A 15,744-nucleotide genomic window follows, 5' to 3' on the forward strand; every position below is an offset into this window, starting at 1 on the left:
TCGTACCATTTTTTCTCTCTCTTTCCTTTTCTCCCTTTTTTCTACCCTTCACCGTTCACTGTTCGGTTCCATTTGCTGCTGCGCGCCTCTTAGCAGTCATGCGACGGATGTGGTGGAGACGGTCGGCTGGAAGAACATGGTCGCGACCCATCCGCACCTGCTGAACGAAGCGTACCGGGCGCTGGCCACGCAACAGATACCACCGATCGGGCCCCCGCGCAAACGGGTGAAGATGAGCTGAAATAAAATGTTGACATCCGTAAATGCCGTGATGTCAACAACATCGCCTTCATCGCCGTCATCACCGTCATCGTCGTTGTCGTCGTCGTCGTTATCATCACAAAGCTCCTCCTCCTCCAACACCACCACCACCACCATGAGCACCACGGCATCAGCAGCAGCAACCCACCTCACCGCTCCCTCCCAGCCAGCAGTGTCGTCTTCCTCTCCCTCCCCGGGCGGAAGTGGCACGCTGGCGGCCACCTCAACCACCTCACCGTCGGCACCGGCACTCGCAGCAGCACTGCTCCTGACATCCTCACCAGCATCATCACCGTCGTCGTCGTCCTCCTCGAACCGGTCGACCAGCACCACCACCACTACTACTACTTCATCGCATTGCCATGGCTACCAGCAGCTGCTACCATTATCCTTAGCCGCTTCGCCCTCGCCGGCCCTGGTACAGTCGTCCACGGTGGCAGCTTCGAACAGCGGTTCGGCCTCCCTGTTGATCAATCATCTTACGAGCAGCAGCAAACCGACGCCGTCATCACCGCCCGGCGCCGCTGTCCCAGCGTCGCCCTCCTCCAGCCCGTCATCGTCATCGGTCGGATCCGGCGGAAGGGTTGAAGCTGCAAAACCGTCGACGACGGTTCGCACTGAGGAGACGGTCGGCGGTAAACGGCAGGCTCCGCTGGTACTGGTGGCATCGGCGACCACGCCCAGGAAGACAAAACTGAGCCACAGCAGCGGCCACTCCTCTGCCCTCGTCGGTGGACGTGGCGGCGGTGCCGTTGCGGATGGCGACCCTGCCTGTCCGAAGGTAGCGCTAGCGTCGCCGATCGTCAACGTGGTGGTGAATGACATTGCCGCCGGGCTGGCGAACGCTGTTGCAGCGGCCGTCGCGGACGCCGTCACGGTGGCAACGATTGGTAGAAACCTGATCATGGCAACGACGGCAGCCGCCGCCCCGCCATCCGCTGGCAACCGGCATCATCATCACAATGCCCGCACCAACGCCACCACCAACACTAACGGCGGAGGCACCGCGCTCAACTCGTACTCACAGCTGCGCCAACAGCTCGAAATGGGCTCTTCGGCCGCCGTTGTTGGCGGGGGTGTCGGCAAAGGTGTTGCTGGACCGCATCAACATCATCATCGTCACCATCATCAGGCATCCTCGCAGCAGCAGCAGCAGCAGCAACACAGTCATCTGAAGCAATTTCTTAGCGCCGGTGTTGGAGCCGCTGGAGGTGGTGGTGTGGGTGGTGTAATGGTGGCTACTGCTGGCGGTGCCGGCAACCAGCACCCTGGTGGTGCAGCACAGCAACACCACCACCATCATCACCATCACCATCACGTACATTCGCAGTCGAGAAGGCACGCTGCCGGAGGTAGTAGCAGTGGGGCCGTCGCTGGTGGCAGCACTGCTTCATCCAGTGGGGGTAGTGTCGCAGCTGCTAACAGCGCCACCTCGCAGCCGGAAGTCGTCGTCACCATCCATGACAGCAGCAACGGCAGCAACGGCAGCAGCAGCAGCGGCAGCGGCAACGGTCGTAACAATAATCGCTCCACGAATGCGATCGTCGATGCCAACTCAAACCATCATCACCACCATCATCGATGGTAGGAAAGGGAAGAGTTGCTGAGCAGGTGGTGGCGCCTGGTGTAGGAGATGCGGGCTGTGGAAGGGTAGATCTAACAGCAAAACAACGCTTAATGCAAAACAGGAGGATAATGTACGTTGCACAGTTTAAGATTAGTGGTGAGAAGGAGTCAGATGGGCCAGACCATAGCTGTGCGTGTCCGTGTGCGTCCGCGTGTGTGTGTCCGTGTGTGTGTCTGTCCATGTAGTGTGTAGTAGAATGGCATAGAAATAGTAGTAATATTTGATAAAACAGTAAAACAAAAGCAAACAGCCAACACAAGTATATGTGTGTGTGTTCGTGTGTGTTAGTGTGTGTGCCGCGTGTAGTGAAGATTGGCAAAGGACAGCGATTTGGATGGTTAACACATCAGGAGGATTATAAAGCGCTTTATGGATTATCCAGCACAGTCAGGCGACATTCTTCTGGTCGTAACCTTTACGCATCTTTTGTTACATTACTGACCTTCCTCCTTTCTTCTTTCCACACCGCGTGCAGTGCAATTGCGTACATGCTTCCATCCCCACCTGGTTCTCTCATTCCAATGCACACTTTTGCACACACACACACGCGCGCGCACGCGGCCGATTAATTGATTCTCTGTTGCTGCGAAAACGCCAACAGTTTTTCTCTTTCTTTCGCTTCACAATGCAAAGCGCAGCATACACGCACGCTCACTCACATACGGACACGGTTTTAGTGTGTTCTTCCGTACTGCGCTCCTTCATCTCTGCATCTCTTTCGTTTCGATTCTCCCGCAACCCTTTTGCATAGGAGCCGGGTTGGCGTGTACTCTGTTGCTCTTGGTAACAGTGACGCACGCATCCCGGCTGCTCCAAAGCCTTCTACCGCACTACTCGGCAGGTGGTGGTGGGGTGCTAGCCTAGCAACCGACTGGTCCAGCACCTTACCTAAACAGCTGACATGATTCTTTTGCTGTTTTTTTTTCATTTCAAATTGTTCAAAGCATAGATGAATGTGTATGTGTGTGTGTGACACTCAACACATCACCTCCCCTTTCGCGCAGAGTTAAAAATAATTTATGCAATGTGATATTTTTTTTTGTCGTCTGTACGTGTTAGCTAATATTAATTAATTAGTAATATGTGAGAGCATGTGAAGTGATGAAGAAATGAATCGTAAAGGAGCGGATTAAACAACAATCACACACACACATGCACACGCATGGCACGTCGTACACAACAGGAAGCCAGCAGAGGAGGGTCCAGAAGAAGAGGATGATGATGATGATGATCACAAAAAATGATGGGTTGACAGAGGATACGAATTAGAGATGATAACGTTTGGACGGCAATGATGATAATATGGTAATGTAATAGGACGGTGACAGATGATGCTGATGATGTAAGTAAGGCGAATGTTCCGGCAGATTGCGGATGTCAAGCAAAAGGAACGAAAGGGATGGGAAGGGCGGGCGTTGTTACAGTAGCAGAACAAAGAATTGTAGAGTGCATGTGTTGAGGGAGCAAGGAGGGGGGGGGGGGGTTGGCCAATGAAAAAGAAGAAGTAGAAGTAGCAGGATGTTTGGTTATCGTGCGTGCATGCGCCTAGAATGCGCGTGTGCGGATCAAACCGGAGCGCAGGAAGAACGCGGATGGTGGATTAAGATTGCATTGCGCGATGCAAGACAAAGATGATGATTGTAACAAGAAGAGGCCAAGTGTAATCTATTTTGCTGATAATAATGCTAATAATAATGATGATGAACCTGTTTAAAGGTAACGTTCTGTAATTGAGCTCTAGATTTTGCATGTGTGTGTGTGTGCAAGATGTATGTATGTTTTTTTTTGTATGAAAGGTTCATCTGTGGGAAGGGGGCGGCAGTGTAGACCCCACACCTCACGGGAGAGTGAGAAGCAGGGAAAGAAATTGGGAAAACGAATTGCAATGCAGTGCGCGGTGAAAAAAGCAATCCGCGTGCACGCAAGACGCACACACACATACTGCTGTGTAGTAGGGTGTTACTATTTGGTTGTTTTTTATACACTCTGACGTGTGTGTGTGTGTGTGTGTGTTGGGTCACATTGGTGTTGTGCCTGCTTGGATGAACTCCAACGGGTGGATTTGTGAGCATGTTGCGCTCCCCCCAGGTGTTGATCTGTCTTAATTGTGCTAGGAAGAAGATGTGTGTCTTTGCCACCATCGTTCCCCACCCACCCAAACCATTCGATCTCTTTTTTTCCTCTTCTCTTTCTCTCTTTCTCTCTCTCTCTCTCTCTATCTTCATCCCTCCGTCTACGTCGGGCAAATGGAAGGATAGCATTTTTGAAGGACTGCATGTGACTCGCTGCTTAGTTGAACGTAGTAAAATTGGATGCAATTGGAATCCTATTGGATGTAGCGTGCATTTTTCTTATTGCATAATAGTGAATGAGAAAGAAGCAACACGTGCGCGGACAAAGCATGTTTTTTTTCGGCTGGGTATGATTTTTGAAGCTTACCTCAAACCAACCACACACACACATCCGCATATGCACATAGAAAAAGGAAAATTAAAAAAGTGTTTGGAAATAGAAGAAAAACTACAGCCATTCTTCCGATGTACATTTTTTCCTTATACCGTGTGTGGTCTCCCCCCCACTCTTTACAATGTGTAATGAAGGGATGGAGGGGCTGCAACTTTCGTTCGATCCTCTTATTATTATTTTTTCCATCCGTTCTTTGTCTTCTATTCATTAAGGATTGTGTTTTTTTACGTTCTTTCAATTAAGATTCAATTCACTGTGAAGAGAATAGTTGTAGTAATAGTAGTTGATAAAATGTGTGTGTGTGTGTATGTGGATTGACTTGTGTAAAAAAGAGAATCGGGAAGATAAATGGGTGGGTGGGTTGGTTTGTACGAGCCGCCGGGCAATGTAAGAGAAAACAAACGTTTTTGTTTTGTTCGTTTAAACGCAAAATGAAGGGAAGGGGAGACATGATAAAGATGCAGTGTAAACACACTGACACACACACACACAAAATAAACAAAGCTTACAATAAGTGAAACGATTACAACCTAATGTGCATATTTACATTTACATACACTCGTAGCAATTGATGATAATGCTGAGAATAGGACGAAACGGAACAGGATACGAAGAAAGGAAAAAGGGTGAGAGGGGAGTGGTGGTCTTGGACTGTAGACGATTGATTGATACGAGAGAGGGAGAGAGAGAGGGAATGTGATTGGATTTAGTGGGTGTGGAATGTGGAACAATCAAAGAACGAAGGACAAAACGATGGTTTTGGTTGGTGGCTGGCGTGGCCCATTCGTTGTTGTACGGTCTCAATCAAAACGGGTCATTTTCTTCAACTCAAACGTAACACACCATCAACATGCACACTAGTGATGGGTAATCCGGAGCGGAGTCATGGATCAACTCCGACTCCGGTGCGCATAATATGACTCCGGCTCCGGATCATAACTAAATTCGACTCCGGATCAGTCCGGATCAGTCCGGATCAGTCCGGATCACTCCGGATCACTCCGGATCAGTCCGGATCAGTCCGGATCAGTCCGGATCAGTCCGGATTACTCCGGATCACTCCGGATCACTCCGGATCACTCCGGATCACTCCGGATCACTCCGGATCACTCCGGATCACTCCGGATCAGTTTTCGTATATTCGATGTACGACTTGAAAGTCAATGAACTCATCAAGAATTGTCTAAACGATAATTCCGGAGTGATCCGGAGTGATCCGGAGTGATCCGGAGTGATCCGGAGTGATCCGGAGTAATCCGGACTGATCCGGACTGATCCGGACTGATCCGGACTGATCCGGACTCGGAGTCGATGAGTCCGAGGGTTTTCGCGAACGCACCCCCCCCCCCCCCCCCCCCCCCCGCTAAACAGTCCGGAGCAACTCCGAGTCCGACTCCGAGGGGTGCCGGAGTTGGATCAATCCGACTCCGGAAAAAAATTGTATTTACCCATCACTAATGCACACACACAGATACGCATTTTTTTGGTCTTTCCAAAAAAAAGGAATAAACGTACTACGGGCAGTAGTAGCAGCGATGCAACAACGGTTAAAGCAACGTAAACGCCTTGGCACAGATTTCGAACCATGCAAGCGAAAAGATTCAGTTTTTAAGGACTTTTTATCCTTTCCAAACACAACAATATATGTGTTTGTGTGCATGTGCTGGTGCGTGTGTGTGTGTGTGTGGAAGAGTTGGCCCTTTGAACATTGTACGGCTGCAGCACAACAGAGTACACGATCGAGATGATGTGGAATCAGCGCTTCGAGAGTCGGGTGGTATGCCGCGGTGGTTTCGAAATTCGTTTTTTTTTTTTGTTTTGTTTTAATTGCATCGATACAACGTAGGAAGGAGGATCAGAAGAGGAAGGAAATGTGAATTGAAAAGTTTAAAAAAACGCCTGTGTGTGTGTGTTTAGTACGTGAGTGTAAGGACAACTTTAAATAGAACATTGTCTAAGGCAAAGTAATAAACGAGATATAACAGTGTAGGGGAATAGGTGTAGTAAGCGACAAAAGCAAACAAAACAAAAAGTGTGAAAAGGGGAAGAGAAAAAAAACTAAACCACACAGCAGATGCGCGACACACACACAACAGCAACAATACAAACAAACAAAAACACGTAAGCAAACAAAAAAAGCGATAAGTTAAATTTAGTACGATGGCTTCATATGTGATTATAAACAATTTAAAACAAGGAAGAAGTTGAAACAAGTAACAAATAAGGTAAGCGAGAGAAGAAGGAGAGACAGTAAGCGAAAGCGATCAAGAAGAAAATGGTAAAATAAAAATAAATGAGTTGAAAAATAAATACCATAACTTTTTTTGTATATGAATCAAACAAAGAGAAAACATCCGCAAATGAGCCCAACAGAGGAGTAAAACAAACTCTACTGCGTTACCATTGATACTTACCTGATTAGAAGATTTCAGCCTACTACGAAGTATTCTAGGATTCACTACGTTAGGTGCCATTTTAATGACGTATGGCTGTGGTCACCACGCCGAATACTGTCGACTCGACATCACTTCAAAGCAGGCTGTAAGGACGTGCTTCCATCTAGGCTGTAAAGCAGTTGACTTTTTCTAAATTCAAATCTCTCTATTCTTCGCATTTTTCCTTGGCGAAGAAGATATTCAACTGTACTCCAATGATCTTTGAAGCATGTGCTGCTACAGTTGGTTCAGCAGTAGCAGCGAATATTCTTTCCGTTCTATCTGAATTCGATGCGGCGTAATATTTGGAGTTAAAATACAAACACATTAGTTTATTAAAAATATTACACACATACTAAACTCATCATCATCGTCATCGTGACGACTCTGTAACGAATTTCCCTATCTTGGGGAAGGTACGGTTTGTTGCTTGCTCGTCGTTTTCACGGCATTGCTGTTTCTCCGTCCGCTCTGTTGTTTACCCGTTAACGTGTTAAATGTTGTTATTTCAAAAAAGTAAGTAAAAACTTTAATACTAAAACATTACAATTACATACCACCGAACGTTGGTTGGGTATGTGTGTGTGTGTGCGCGCATTATTGGTTGGCACTATTCGAGCACCGAACATGAAAAAATACGGACCGTCTACAGTTCTCTACAAAAGACTGGATCCTCCTCTACACACGAGACTAATAATTAATTCCAGAAACGGTTAAACGTAAAGCTTGTTGCTTTTTAAATACACTGCTATATAAAACGGGTGCACCAATTGTAAATCATGTTTTAGGAAGGAACAGCATCGTTCCTGACTACGCGTGTAAAGGCACTGTTTTAATCTTGCACTGCCAGGAGGGCGTTAGTAGAATGGTACTAGACTTCACGAACACTCACGTGGTTTCTTAATTACAATAAGCATCGGGGAGTTTGTTAGTTACTGATTTCATCTTGATTGTTCAAGTAAGTTTCGTTTTCAAGCACACAATGCGCGGCATTGGCCAGCGTGTGCGGGTTAGATTCGGTTTGCAATTCGTATCGATTTGCTGCTTTCATTATTGGCACGCAGAAGAGAGTGTTGTTAAATCCGACGTCCGCTCCGCCCTTTACGGGGCCGGCTTCTTGATTGTGTTTTCGTGCGAAATGCGCAAGCGGCGACGGAGCTCGCTCGGGAACCGCTCGTAGCACTTCTTGCACACCGGTTTCTCGTCGTACTCGAAGAATTTGGACTTCTGGTCCAGCTTCTGGTCGCAGATCGAGCAGGAGAAGTGATGAACGCACCAGGCCTTGTTCAATGCGGTGAACACTGTTTTTGGGAGATGGCAAATGATGTGGAAAATGTCACGTTAGAAACAATCGTCAGATCGAAGGTCGATTAACTCCAGGCTCGAGCGAACCACTTACCGTCACCAGCGATGACTTGATTGCAGACGAAGCACAAATTTCCAAACAGCTGATGATAGTGCGTCTCGCAGTAGGCCATGCCACGCTTCTCGTAGTGACGATGGCCAAGGAAGGGTTTCTCACACTTGGCACACACAAAGTGCTACAAAGAGAAGCAAAGCATTGAGGAATGTTAATACCATACCATACCATACTAATAAATAGCCAGTAATTTGCCATTAATTTGTGTGAATTTGAATTTGAATTTGAATCCCTAAAAGATTTCTTTGCGATTGAGATTTGATTACGAATAGATTGGGATTGGGATTCTGATCGGGATTGGGATTCTGATCGGGATTGGGATTCTGAACGGGATTGGGATTGCAATTCTTTTGGGATTCTGATTGGGATTGGGATTCGTTTGGGATTCGATTGGGATTCTGATTGGGATTGGGATTGCGATTGAATTATGATGTAAGTACTGCAAAGTTAAATAATTTGGAATAAAACAGAATGACCTCTTATTCCAGTTTTAACAAATTCACAAAATAGTGAAAACCCCTGAAAACCCCCTGCAAGGACATTTCTAGCCCCTTTTTTCCGACCTCCCTAAATACATACCTCAACGTGCCAATGCTTTCCCAGCGCGGTGACAACCCGCTCCTCGATCGGCCGGCGACAGGCACCACAGATCGGGATGCCCATGCGATCGTGGCATCGCAGGCAGTACAGCTCGTTCATGTCGTTGGCGGCATACCCGCTGCGGTTCTTCACCTCCCGGGCCGACGAGTCCAGTTCGGCACCGCAGGACGTACAGTTGAAGTGATACCCGTGGTAAACTTCACCCCGGAAGCGCAGTGGCGCATCGTCGATAATGCCACTGAGAAGAAAGAGTAGAAGATAAACAATCCCGAAAATTAGTAATCAAAACGAAACGTTAGCGCTCGATTCCACCGTGCCGCCAACTTACTGGCACTTGTTGCAGACGAGCTTGCCGAGCCCGACCTCCTTCTCCTTGCGATTGCAATCGTGGCACAGGGCCCGGTTTTGGTTGCGTATGAAGCCCGAATCGGCCAGCGGAATGCTGCAGCGCTCGCAGGTGAAGCACTGCGGATGCCAGTTCGCCGCCATCGCCTTGATCACGCGCCCGATCACGAAGTTGTTGCACTTGGCACAGCACGGCGCAAACAGGATGTGGAAGTCCTTCTCGCAGTACTTCCGGCCCTCGAACTCGTAGAATATGCCGTCCTGGAACTGGCGGAAACATTGCGCGCAGCTGCAAAGGAATGCAAACAACCGTAATTGAGTATTTTAGTTTCCGAAGTTCCGAAGTCAGTGCAAGGGGCACACAATTCTTGAATGGTGCCGGAAATACTCACACAAAGCATTGCGTATGCCAGAGCTGCCCGTTGGAGTTGACGATGCGCTCGTGCGGTTCGAAGCCTTCGTCACAGCGCGTGCAGTGCATCGTGCCGAGCGACATGTTGTTGGTGGTGACGCTGAAAGAGGGATACTTTTCATTAGAGATAACCACTAATGGAGATGATTTGGACATGGTAAGGTGAGTTATTTTTTTTATGTATGAACGTCGCTGAGAAAGCGCATGTAAGTCAAGTAGCAACGGTTAGGTACGACGAAGGCCGTCTTTAAGATTACATCGAATTTGACTACACAAAGCTAACCGAATGCTTCATTTGATCAACACCACCTTCTCAAAGCACTTTTTAGCGTTAATTTCTCTGAAGAATATATTTGCCAACAGAGATAATTCGATTTCAATTAAATAAATACTCTATCCACCGTCACCTCATATTAGTTAGCCACCTGTATTACAAGATAGGCTAATGCTTTGGAAGAGCGAAGAAATAAACACTTCATATAAGTCACCGGCTGCATGTGAAAATAGCAGCAGAGGAGTGGTTTTTGAATCATCGCTTCTCAAATGCCTTTTTACTGGCTTGTTAGACACTGCGATTGTAACTTCCGAGCAAACTCCTTTGCAAATCCCCACTGAAGCGAATGAACAACAGTTCCGGACGGATCGCGTCATCGCCTGCTACGAGTTTTGTTGACACTTCATTGCTGGAAGGGGGAAAAAGGAGGAACGTTGACTAACCCGTCGCCTGCTGCCACCGTTTGCACGTTCGATCTTCCAGACTGTTCCCACGATTCCATCCTTCTGCCGGGTGTGGTCGGTGTGCCCGGTGCTATCCCGGGTGTCGGTAGATTCTGATACGCTCCGGGCGGTTGTTGCTGCACCGAAGTGGACGCTCCTCTCTGTGGCGTTGCGCCGTGTGAAACGTTCGGCTGTTCGAATTGCACTGCCACTCGCGTTTGCGGCGACGCCGTGCCGCTATCGTACACATTTCTGCTGTTTGCTGTCGTTAAGAATTGCACATTCTTCTGACCCCCTGCCGAAGGGTGCGTCGGTGTGGAGGTACACAGGGGAAAGGGTACTGTGGTACCCCCGAACCCCGTTGCCATTCTTATCGGTGACTTCGGTTGCTGATAGTAACTCTCCACCTGGGGATGGGGTGGCGGATAGGACGCAACATTCTGCTGCATCTGTGAGCGTGTCATCGTCGTCGTCGCTGTCGTCGATTGCTGTGTCGAACTGGCTGACATGAGCCGTGGCGATGCGGTGGAGGAAGGGCTGTCCGTATCCCGCCCGGGACGTAACATCATATCGCTAGCGGATACTGCTGCTGCACCACCACCACCACCAACACTGCCACCCACTGCTGTGTGGAGTAGGTTCTCCTTGGACGTGGTACGGCGCTTGTAAAGGTTCGAGTCTTCCAGCGGTTTCAGTTTAAGTGCACTCATAGCGTTTTCTCGTACGCCCTGCTGTTTGCGCTTCACTTATCACGTTCGCGCAAGCTTCGGAAATATGAGGCCAGACTTTGTAGCTGACGCGGCGGTCTCGTCTGCAATGTCACCACTAAAACACGGCTGTACAAGCGAGCGACAAAAAAAAAACGGATTGCTGCTGCTGCTGCTTCTGAGCGAGTTCTGGCCGATACTGGACGTGTGTTACAAAACGAGATACACAGTTCCGCTGCACAGCAAAAGGGATTAATAGCCCATCGTGATATCGCGAAATCGCGGTGCTGCAGCTGCCGATAAAGGAACTCGCGCGGCGTGGCTTTCAGTGCTTCATAACCGTTCGGGATCGGTGGACGTGTGCGGGTGAGAAAGCGACTCCGATTTTTTTCTTTTTGCTTGCTTGCGTATCCGTGCTTATCCGTTGGTCACCAGCAAACCACCACTACGCCAGCAACGCCAACTTCGACCTGACAGCAGATCGACACGACACTGTGATGGCACTGGCTCGCCACCACTACTGCTGCTGCTGCTGATCCGTGCAGTCCAGAAACCGGGTCCGGTCCACCTTTCCAATAAGGATTGGTGCTGGACGGCTGCCAGTTTCGGTTCGGCGGACTACTCCACCAGACCACCCCCTTCCCCGACCAGCAGAAAAGAAAGTACGGCGCAGGGAGTAACGATTTACACCATTTATGGCAAAAACACGTCTCTCGTTCGGGCTGGTTCGTCAGGGGAATGTTCGGACCGTTTGGCATCGTTACGGGCACATCTCGGGCGTTTCGGACCCGCTTCGTGCGACACAGGACGGGTTTTGGAAAGGCTTTTTTGTTCACCTTTTTGCTTGGTTCACCATCAGCAACGTCGCGTTTGGCCGGAGAATCGCGAAGCCTGCTTTGTGACATTTGTCCTTCTTTTACTCTGCCTGTGCCAAGTGGAGCGCTTGTGAAGAGCGCAAGGCAAGAGAAGCAAATAGTTGTGATGCGGGAGAGATAGTGGGAGAGTTGCAAATTGGGAAGTGATTGTGTGAATTGCAACGTATTGGCAAATGCATGAAAGATGCGCCAAGATGTGCAGTCATCTTCAACGTTCAAAAGCAGTGTGATACGCATTAGTGTGTTGTGACAATTCAATGATTCGTACATCTGTTCGGTTAAAGTGATGTGAAGCAATCTTAACATCGATCCTGCGCGTTGTTTGTGTTAAATATTGCTCAAGGTAGAATTTTAACTCTAAATATGTAACAAATAATGTTTACCCAAGTTTAGTGTAAATTTGTGATTAGCTTTCTTTAGGTAGGTTCAATGCGCTTTGCTTTACGCCAGCAGGCAAGCAAACACCTGGCGTTATGTGCTGGTTTATGCACTTGAAGCAAAACATCTGCCGCCAGCTGGCCATGTTAGCGACATCCACCAATACGAACATAGCTTTTTTTTTGTCAATATTTGATCACATTTGTTAGTTTTGCTGTTGTTTAGCACACCACACCCATTGATCTTGGCACCGATCTAGCACCAGAAGGCTTACCCTGCAACTGGAGCCATGTTCTAAATTTGGCAACAACGAATCTCTCCCCCCGGGGTGATCGATTTCCGTAAAAGGAAGTACTTTTTGGACGTGATCCAACGGATGTGAAAAACTACAAAAAAGGGGTGTACAGCGTGTGTAAGTTGCGTCGAATTATCTACACTGTTTCGATATCGTTACGAGCGATCTCGTTCTTGCCACTTGGCGTGGTGTATTGCAAAGTCACTAAAACTCGAGATGGTAACCATACAAAAAGACCTTGCACGGTACGGTGGGACGATATCTAGGTAGGTGGTACTCGGTCTCTACATTCTTGCTGGGCCTACTTGATGCGAACGACGATCGCACAATTCGACGACCGTGTGCTGAGCTGATGAGCTCATAATCTTCACACATACGCACCTCTTTCGGCACCTGGACGGTGGTACGTTGATTATTTGCAGAGGACGGTAATCTGGTCAAAGTATTGATAAGGCACTCGATGACGACGTAAACGATGAACAGATTTTCGATCATAAATTAAGGCACTATTTGCAGCAAAAGTTAAATAAACAAAAAAAAAGTTATTTCCTCTCCTTTCGTGTTGATTTTCTTCGCCACACAACCACTGACAGCTGTCAGTCTGCCTGCGCACGTTATGGCAATTCAACATTAGCTTACCATAAAGCTGCTATAATCCATCCGACAAACGAATATTAGGTCCGACACTTTTTCCCTTGCATGCCCAATTCAATTGCATGTTGATGTTGAGACACACCGTTTAAAATAAATATTCAAAGAAATTATTTTACTGAATGCGTGTGCTTAAATATGTGCGCGGCACATTTTCCAAATGCCGAAAGTAGCTCTGCTTTTTCTCAATACCTTCCGCCCGAAGTGTGGCCTGCAAGCACTGCTCCTGGAATGTTATCCTTATTTATTTTCTACACCTGACGATCGAAACTCAAATAAACAACAACAATTGAAAACAAAGGGATTGATTGCGCGTGATCTGTTGTTGGTTGGTGGCTAAATCCTCAACACGCAAACGGAGCGGCGGGCGGCTCATGTATCGCAATGGGCAGAAACCAAGGTAGCAATAGCTTCTCGTGGGGGGGAATAGAACGTTGAGCGATGATTCACTACGACGATGATGAGTAAGTGTGCTGCCAGGACTCTCTTGCACGCTTTGTCCCGATATTGATTCCTATCATCGGCCCACGGGAACGTAATGTACTTGACGACAAACGGTATGCGCCCAGGATGGTAGGCGGACGCGGAGGGAAGGTTTTACGACGAAAAAAGAAGAGTCTTGGTGTGTCCGGTGGATGATGATAATGATAATGATGACTTAAGCTTCCTGTTTTAATGTGCATTCCGGATTCGTCCCAGCAGATATGGGGAGTCGGTCTTAACTCTTTACTCTGTGCTCGCTAACGGCAAACGCTCTGTGTCTTGTTGGGCCGCAGTGATGTGGTAATACTTTCCAAATTATGTGCGATCGATTCACTCCGCTGAAACAGGATGGTAATGCTTAAGGTCATCGGGTGCACATAGTCACAGAGCGACGGTACGGTAATTTATCTACGCGCGCTGGAAACGCTTCATGGCCTACCAGAAGCAGAGTGGAAGTGAAGCGGACGGTGTGTGGATTTAGTTGTCCTTCTTCATTCTGGTCGACGTCATGCGGTAGATGATGGAATCGCGGCCCGGATCCATCGTGCCGATCACAATTGAGATGGCGAGCAGCGAAAACACTAGCACAACGCTGAACCACAGAATGATGTTGAAAATCACCGGATAGTTGCTGTTGTACTTGGTGGCCAGGTTCATCGGGTTTTGCTGAAAGCAATGGTTGATAAAATTGGAAGCGAGTTGATGAAACATCGAACAAGGTCAGGGAAAATAATGTGACCACTTACATCATCTGTTTCGGCCTGTTTCGGCGCCCCGGCCTGACGCTTCGAGCGCACCACCAGCTGCCCCTCGCTAGCCGTCACCAGGCCAACGATGACCGCACCGTCGAACGCCTTCTCCGATGCCGTCTCCAGCCCGGCGAGCGCGTTCACGAACAGCTTCTTGGCCTCTTCCAGGGCGGGCGAGTTGGGTTCGTGCGCGGCCAGCAGGGCTTCGAACGATACGCGCACGATGTGCACGGTCGGGATGCGATCGGTAGACGTGACGAGCAGATCGCTCAGCCCGTTCAGAAACGCGAGCTGGCGCAGGAAGTCCGAATCGGCTTTGTTCGATTTTGGCTTCAGGTGCTGCGGTTTCACCTCCTCGTCGTCCGGCTGAACCGTGCCGAGCGGGGTGTTGAAGCTGTCGGACGATTCCTTCAGGTCGACCTCGAAGCTGACGCCCTGATGGTCGGCCGACTTCTGGATCAGCTCGCTCAGCGCAACGGAGCCGGTGTTACCGTCCAGCTGGTAGTTCTTGGCACCCTTCATCGTTTAGCATAGGGACGGTACACGGGAAGCGAGTGTTATTCGGCGCACATATGCAACATACCTCCCCACACTTACCTCCACCGCAACGGATTCGAGACCTTCCGCCACCACCACGACGGCACCGTTGGCAGTGCTGAACGGATCCTTAATCACCATGCCGTCCCATTCCGTCGGCTGGCTGACGGAGTAGCCGAGGGCAGCTCCGAACACTTCCGGCAGCGATTCCGCATCCAACCGGCTGTTGCCACTGAACTCTACCGCCTTGGGCGAATACAGCACAGACAGTTGATCACAGTTTGCTGGAACGACAGAGCGCAATCAGTTTTCAGCCCGATACTTCATGTCATGTGAACAGCGATGAGAATGCACACTTCAGCCAGCAGCCTTGGGCGTAGGGACGTAATGTTTATACTTTTCCCCGTAAAATTTGTTCCCTCGCAAGCTGGCTGTAGCAAGCGACCCATCTCGAAGGTGGTAATTATTCGCTGCATTTCGTTTGCACAAAACACTTACCTGCTGCAAACAGCGCAAATAAAACGTAAATCGGCCGCAACATCTTGTCGTCCAGTGAAGTTATCTGCCCTCCGAATTTGCACTTGTGATCATATGACGTTATTGTGGTTGCTAGAAAATTGATTTTTGTTCCACTTTCCGTCCCGTTCCTCACGTGACACTTTGCGCAGGGCTGTGCGGTGGGCTCGATTCTGCCTTCATTTGGAGCAGCTCGAATCTGCCGGTGAAAAAGCTAAGACAAACGAGTATTCGAGCTCGATTTCTGTTTAAAATTTCAGTTTGACTTTT

General features: G+C 48.7%; 4 protein-coding genes across 12 annotated transcripts in view; 2 read left to right on the plus strand and 2 right to left on the minus strand.

Annotated features, from left to right (window-relative positions):
• LOC120953524 (protein roadkill) overlaps nucleotides 1–243 on the plus strand; it is a 71,333-nt gene extending 71,090 nt beyond the window's left edge. For 5 of the 6 annotated variants that reach the window (XM_040373553.2, XM_049605745.1, XM_049605747.1 and 2 more), the window contains one exon: nucleotides 94–243. In XM_040373553.2, coding sequence (XP_040229487.1) covers nucleotides 94–241 — 148 coding nt within the window. In that variant the 3' untranslated portion in view covers nucleotides 242–243. The remainder of the gene's footprint in view (nucleotides 1–93) is intronic. The other variant, XM_040373552.2, reaches the window with a different exon arrangement.
• LOC120953527 (uncharacterized) lies at nucleotides 243–5,212 on the plus strand. Its single transcript, XM_040373559.2, has one exon. It carries the CDS (start codon nucleotides 248–250, stop codon nucleotides 1,847–1,849), a length of 1,602 nt encoding a protein of 533 aa, XP_040229493.2. The 5' UTR covers nucleotides 243–247; the 3' UTR covers nucleotides 1,850–5,212.
• A 1,881-nt stretch (nucleotides 5,213–7,093) lies between these two features.
• LOC120948042 (LIM and senescent cell antigen-like-containing domain protein 1) lies at nucleotides 7,094–13,145 on the minus strand. 4 transcript variants are annotated; one of them, XM_049605739.1, is made up of 7 exons: nucleotides 12,920–13,140; nucleotides 12,518–12,629; nucleotides 9,547–9,666; nucleotides 9,138–9,443; nucleotides 8,789–9,047; nucleotides 8,189–8,330; nucleotides 7,094–8,090 (listed from the first exon to the last, which is right to left on the minus strand). In XM_049605739.1, the coding sequence occupies exons 2-7, from the start codon at nucleotides 12,532–12,534 to the stop codon at nucleotides 7,891–7,893; spliced, it is 1,044 nt and encodes a 347-aa protein (XP_049461696.1). In that variant the 5' UTR covers nucleotides 12,535–12,629; nucleotides 12,920–13,140; the 3' UTR covers nucleotides 7,094–7,890. The 4 variants fall into 4 exon arrangements, with proteins under 4 accessions (XP_049461696.1, XP_040219945.2, XP_049461697.1 ...); XM_040364011.2 differs by having other exon boundaries at nucleotides 10,284–13,145; XM_049605740.1 differs by lacking the exon at nucleotides 12,518–12,629.
• A 268-nt stretch (nucleotides 13,146–13,413) lies between these two features.
• On the minus strand, nucleotides 13,414–15,591 carry LOC120948044 (ATPase H(+)-transporting accessory protein 2). Its single transcript, XM_040364012.2, has 4 exons — nucleotides 15,457–15,591; nucleotides 15,019–15,242; nucleotides 14,419–14,937; nucleotides 13,414–14,338 (listed from the first exon to the last, which is right to left on the minus strand). Exons 1-4 carry the CDS (start codon nucleotides 15,497–15,499, stop codon nucleotides 14,150–14,152), a joined length of 975 nt encoding a protein of 324 aa, XP_040219946.2. The 5' UTR covers nucleotides 15,500–15,591; the 3' UTR covers nucleotides 13,414–14,149.
• Nucleotides 15,592–15,744: the final 153 nt, after the last annotated feature.

This window comes from Anopheles coluzzii, chromosome 2 (genome assembly GCF_943734685.1).
Source record: "Anopheles coluzzii chromosome 2, AcolN3, whole genome shotgun sequence".
Taxonomy (NCBI): domain Eukaryota; kingdom Metazoa; phylum Arthropoda; class Insecta; order Diptera; family Culicidae; genus Anopheles; species Anopheles coluzzii.

Coding starts and splice junctions, on each gene's coding strand:
- LOC120953527 (XM_040373559.2), top strand. CDS start 248: ATGTTGACATCCGTAAATGCCGTGATGTCAACAACATCGCCTTCATCG.
- LOC120948042 (XM_040364011.2), bottom strand. CDS start 10,993: ATGAGTGCACTTAAACTGAAACCGCTGGAAGACTCGAACCTTTACAAG. Junction 9,667..10,283: donor ACGGTGGCAGCAGGCGACGG/GTTAGTCAACGT, acceptor TCCCTCTTTCAG/CGTCACCACCAACAACATGT. Junction 9,444..9,546: donor TGGCATACGCAATGCTTTGT/GTGAGTATTTCC, acceptor ATTCCTTTGCAG/CTGCGCGCAATGTTTCCGCC.
- LOC120948044 (XM_040364012.2), bottom strand. CDS start 15,499: ATGTTGCGGCCGATTTACGTTTTATTTGCGCTGTTTGCAGCAG. Junction 15,243..15,456: donor ATTTGCGCTGTTTGCAGCAG/GTAAGTGTTTTG, acceptor CTGTCGTTCCAG/CAAACTGTGATCAACTGTCT. Junction 14,339..14,418: donor AACAGGCCGAAACAGATGAT/GTAAGTGGTCAC, acceptor CATTGCTTTCAG/CAAAACCCGATGAACCTGGC.